This window comes from Oncorhynchus clarkii, chromosome 32 (assembly GCF_045791955.1).
Source record: "Oncorhynchus clarkii lewisi isolate Uvic-CL-2024 chromosome 32, UVic_Ocla_1.0, whole genome shotgun sequence".
NCBI classification, from domain to species: domain Eukaryota; kingdom Metazoa; phylum Chordata; class Actinopteri; order Salmoniformes; family Salmonidae; genus Oncorhynchus; species Oncorhynchus clarkii.
In genome coordinates, this window is record NC_092178.1 from 7186406 (window position 1) to 7191405 (window position 5000).

At 51.5% G+C, this 5000-nt stretch overlaps 1 protein-coding gene across 1 annotated transcript in view; it reads right to left on the reverse strand.

The window, feature by feature from the left end:
- Nucleotides 1–163: 163 nt before the first annotated feature.
- LOC139392022 (macoilin-1-like) overlaps nucleotides 164–5000 on the reverse strand; it is a 13309-nt gene continuing 8472 nt past the window's right edge. The window contains exons 8-11 of the mRNA XM_071139665.1: nucleotides 4639–4821; nucleotides 2622–2742; nucleotides 1584–1758; nucleotides 164–1066 (exon numbers count right to left, since the gene is read on the reverse strand). Coding sequence (XP_070995766.1) covers nucleotides 864–1066; nucleotides 1584–1758; nucleotides 2622–2742; nucleotides 4639–4821 — 682 coding nt within the window. The 3' untranslated portion in view covers nucleotides 164–863. The remainder of the gene's footprint in view (nucleotides 1067–1583; nucleotides 1759–2621; nucleotides 2743–4638; nucleotides 4822–5000) is intronic.

Genomic DNA, 5000 nt, shown 5'->3' on the forward strand with positions numbered 1-5000 from the left:
ACTGACAGACAGAGAACATGAAGCACTGAGAGAGAGAACATGAAGCACTGAGAGAGAACATGAAGCACTGACAGACAGAGAGAGAGAGAACATGAAGCACTGACAGACAGAGAGAGAGAGAACATGAAGCACAGAGAGAGAACATGAAGCACTGACAGACAGAGAGAGAGAGAACATGAAGCACTGACAGACAGAGAACATGAAGCACTGACAGACAGAGAGAGAACATGAAGCACTGACAGACAGAGAGAGAACATGAAGCACTGACAGACAGAGAGAGAACATGAAGCACTGACAGACAGAGAGAGAACATGAAGCACTGAGAGACAGAGAACAAGACGATGGGTCTTTCTAGACATTTATACCAACTAACCAGTCAGTCCTCATCGGTCTCTCTCTCCCCTCAGAACATTCCTCATGGGCTGTAGGGAATAGGGCGCCATTCAGGATACAGTCAATCCGGTGTCCCTTTACGTCTCTCTTACCAGTTCAAATCAGAGTGTCTCAATCACAAAACATAAACATCTTCCCTCGTGTAGTTTTACCTCTCCAGCTGTTCCAAAAAAAAAAACCCCCACAAAGGCATCACCATGGGAACAAACAGAGAATATCAGAACGACGGGGCTGAGACTCCGACCGCAACAGGTTCCCAAAACACAACCAAAACACAAACCAAAACACTTTGGAGAAGATCGTCTTAGACAGCGCCGAGATAATTTCCAATCGCTTCCAAAGAGTTTGTGTCTTTGTATGTATGAGTGGATGTGACTATGTAAGCCGTTTTTTGTAAATCTGTATTCTTGTAAGTGTGTGTGTGTGTGTGTGTGTGTGTGCGTTAGTGTGTATTAATGTGTGTGTCATTGTCACTTTTTGAGTGGCTGGTAGACAGAAGCGTTGGGATCCAGGGAGGAGGGACTATTGTCCATGAACTTGGAGGAGTAGTGTGGCGTAACGGGACTCAGGCTGCTGCTGTCGTTGCTGTAGGAGATACTGGGCATCACCGCCATCACTTCCGCTATCTTCCGCTTCAACTCTGCTATCTCCTGGTCTCTCTGGTGGATCTGACCTGGGGGAAGGAGAGAAAGAGAGGAGGGTTAGATGACAGTAGGAAATGTGTCTTCTTACTTTGTTGCCATTTTCTTCATGTTGCTAATTTACATCTCTGGGTCGTTTAGCATCCTGTTTATGTAATGGTAGGTGAAACCCTGAGGTAAAAGGTTACTGAACCTTGAGGATCATCCTGTTTATGTGATGGTAGGTGAAACCCTGAGGTAAAAGGTTACTGAACCTTGAGGATCATCCTGTTTATGTGATGGTAGGTGAAACCCTGAGGTAAAAGGTTACTGAACCTTGAGGAGCATCCTGTTTATGTGATGGTAGGTGAAACCCTGAGGTAAAAGGTTACTGAACCTTGAGGAGCATCCTGTTTATGTGATGGTAGGTGAAACCCTGAGGTAAAATGTTACTGAACTTGAGGAATCCCCAGCCGTCAGAGTTTGATCCTAGATTCTATGAACACAACGACTGAGCTAGAAGTCGGTCGCTGTCGTACCGCGGTAGTGGGTCAGGGAAGGGAACTGTACCTTGTGCGATCTCCAGCTGTCTCTTGGCGTCCCCCAGGGCAGAGAAGAGGTCTAGTTTGATCCTGGTCTCAGCAGACAGACTGTTCTCCAGGTGCTGGGTTTTATCCTGCATGGCCGACAGCGCAGACATCAACACCTCCATGTCCTTCTCATTCTCCTTGTACTTACGCAGCTCCTAGAGAGAGGAGGAGGAGGGAGGAGCGAGAAGAGGGAGGAGAGAGAAGAGGGGGGAGAGGAGGAGGGGGGAGAGAGGAGGGGCGAGGGAGAGGAGGGAGGAGGGGGAGAGGGGAGGGAGGAGAGACAGGAGGGGCGGGGAGAGAGAGGAGGGGGGAGAGAGGAGGGGAGAGAGAGAGAGGAGGGAGGAGAGAGAGAGGAGGGAGGAGAGAGAGGGAGGGAGGAGAGAGAGGGGAGGGAGGAGAGAGAGAAGAGGGAGGAGGGAGAGGAGGGAGGAGGGAGAGGAGAGAGAGGAGGGAGGAGAGAGAGAGGAGGGAGGAGGGAGAGGAGAGAGAGGAGGGAGGAGAGAGAGAGGAGGGAGGAGAGAGAAGAGAGAGAGAGAGAGGGGACGGAGGAGAGACAGGAGGGAGAGAATAGAGATTAGACAGCCATACCTCATCACGAGCGTCTGAAAACACAAAACTAACTCCTCATAAGGTGTCCAGTGTGGCTCAGCTGGTAGAGCACGGTGCTGCAATGCCAGGGTTGTGGGTCCGATTCCCACGGGAGGGGGGTCCAGTATGAAAATGTATAAACATTTATGCACTCACTACTGTAAGTGGATCTGGAACAGAGAGTAAATGAAGGAATAAGAGAAACACGTTTTCTGCCACAATCTAGTTTCAGCCGTGTCCCAGTAAGGAATCAGAGGCACCCTGCTTGGGTTCTCCTGATACATCACTTACGAGACAGTGATCTCACAGAAAGGATCCAGGAAGTTAACAGACAGGATCCAGGTAGTTCACAGAAAGGATCCAGGAAGTTCACAGAAAGGATCCAGGAAGTTCACAGAAAGGATCCAGGAAGTATGTAATGTAAACTCACCTGGCATTTCCCCTCCAGCTCTCTAATGTGCTCTTCTTTGAGTTTCATGTCGATGCTGAGTTTCTTACACTCCGTCTCCAACTCTCTGATCCGCCCACGCAGGGAGTCAGTACACTCACCCCTGACAGAGAGAAAAGGACAGATGAATACTACAGAAAACAGGAGATACAGGGGGAAGGAACACTGTTCAATATATTAATATGAGAGAGGGGAGGGAGGGGATAGAGAGAGAGGAGGAGGGGGATAGAGAGAGAGGAGGAGGGGGATAGATAGAGAGGAGGGTGGGGATAGAGAGAGAGGAGGGAGGGGATAGATAGAGAGGAGGGAGGGGATAGATAGAGAGGAGGGAGGGGATATAGAGAGATGAGGGAGGGGATAGATAGAGAGGAGGGATAGATAGATAGATAGATAGATAGAGAGAGGAGGGAGGGGATAGATAGAGAGGAGGGAGGGGATAGAGAGAGAGGAGGGAGTGAGAGAGAGAGAGAGAGAGAGAGAGAGAGAGAGGGGGGATAGAGAGAGAGGGGGGAAAGAGAGAGAGAGAGATAGATAGAGAGAAAGAGAGGGGGATAGAGAGAGAGAGGAGGGGATAGATAGAGAAGAGGGAGGGGATAGATAGAGAGGAGGGAGGGGATAGAGAGAGATGAGGGAGGGGATAGAGGAGGGAGGGGATAGAGGAGGGAGGGGATAGATAGAGAGGAGGGAGGGGATAGATAGAGGGGAGGGAGGGGATAGATAGAGAGGAGGGAGGATAGAGAGAGAGGGGGGAAAAGAGAGAGAGATAGATAGATAGAGAGAAAGAGAGGGGGATAGAGAGAGAGAGGAGGGGATAGATAGAGAGGAGGGAGGGGATAGATAGAGAGGAGGGAGGGGATAGAGAGAGATGAGGGAGGGGATAGAGGAGGGAGGGGATAGATAGAGAGGAGGGAGGGGATAGATAGAGATGAGGGAGGGGATTAGAGGAGGGAGGGGATAGATAGAGAGGAGGAGGGAGAGAGAGAGAGGGGGGGGGGATAGAGAGAGAGGGGGGAATAGAGAGAGAGATAGATAGAGGATAGAGAGAAAGAGGGGGGGATAGAGAGAGAGGAGGGGATAGATAGAGAGGAGGAGGGGGATAGATAGAGAGAGAGGGAGGGGATAGATAGAGAGGAGGGAGGGGATAGATAGAGATGAGGGAGGGGATTAGAGGAGGGAGGGGATAGATAGAGAGGAGGAGGGAGAGAGAGAGAGAGAGGGGAGGGGATAGATACAGAGGAGGAGGGAGAGAGAGAGAGAGAGGGAGGGGGGGGATAGAGAGAGAGGGGGGGAATAGAGAGAGAGATAGATAGATAGAGAGAGGATAGAGAGAAAGAGGGGGGGATAGAGGGAGAGGAGGGGATAGATAGAGAGGAGGAGGGGATAGATAGAGAGGAGGAGGGGGATAGATAGAGAGGAGGGAGGGGATAGAGAGAGAGGAGGGAGGGGATAGATAGAGAGGAGGGAGGGGATAGATAGAGAGGAGGGAGGGGATAGATAGAGAGGAGGGAGGGGATAGATAGAGAGGAGGGAGAGGATAGATAGAGAGGAGGGGGGATAAAGAGAGAGGAGGGGGGAGAGGGGGGATAGAGAGAGAGGGGGGAATAGAGAGAGGAGGGGGTGGGGGATAGAGAGGGTGGGGGATAGAGAGAAAGAGAGGGGGGATAGAGAGAGGAGGGGGATAGCTAGAGAGGGTGGGGGATAGAGAGAAAGAGAGGGGGGGTAGAGAGAGGAGGGGGATAGCTAGAGAGGGTGGGGGATAGATAGAGAGAGAGAGAGAGAGAGAGAGAGAGAGGGGGGGGGGTGGAGAGAGAGGAGGGGGATAGCTAGAGAGGGTGGGGGATAGAGAGAAAGAGAGGGGGGATAGAGAGAGAGGAGGGGGATAGCTAGAGGAGGGGGGATAGAGATAGAGGAGGGGGATAGCTAGAGAGGAGGGGGGATAGCTAGAGGAGGGGGATAGAGATAGAGGGATAGAGAGAGAGGAAAACAGATATCAGGATACCTGGAGGCTGCGGCTAGAGCTACAGCCCGGGCTGCGGTGGCTTCCTCCACCTTCTTCCTCTTCCTCTCGTCAGCCAGCTGTTTCTCCGCCAGCGCCCGCGCCTCCTGCTCTGCCTTCAGCCTCTTCTCTAGCTGGGAGATGGTCTGCTTGTCCTTCTGCTTGGCCTGGACAGCACTGTAGAGCCTACACACACACACACACACACACACACACACACACAGTTTCTAAGAATCTGAATGTTCCCTGATCTGCAGGTCCAAAACAAAACACCTGTTATGTGATCAAGATGAGTGATATTATCCTTTACACAGAGCTGATCAGGCCGATCCTTTACACAGAGCTGATCAGGCCGATCCTTTACA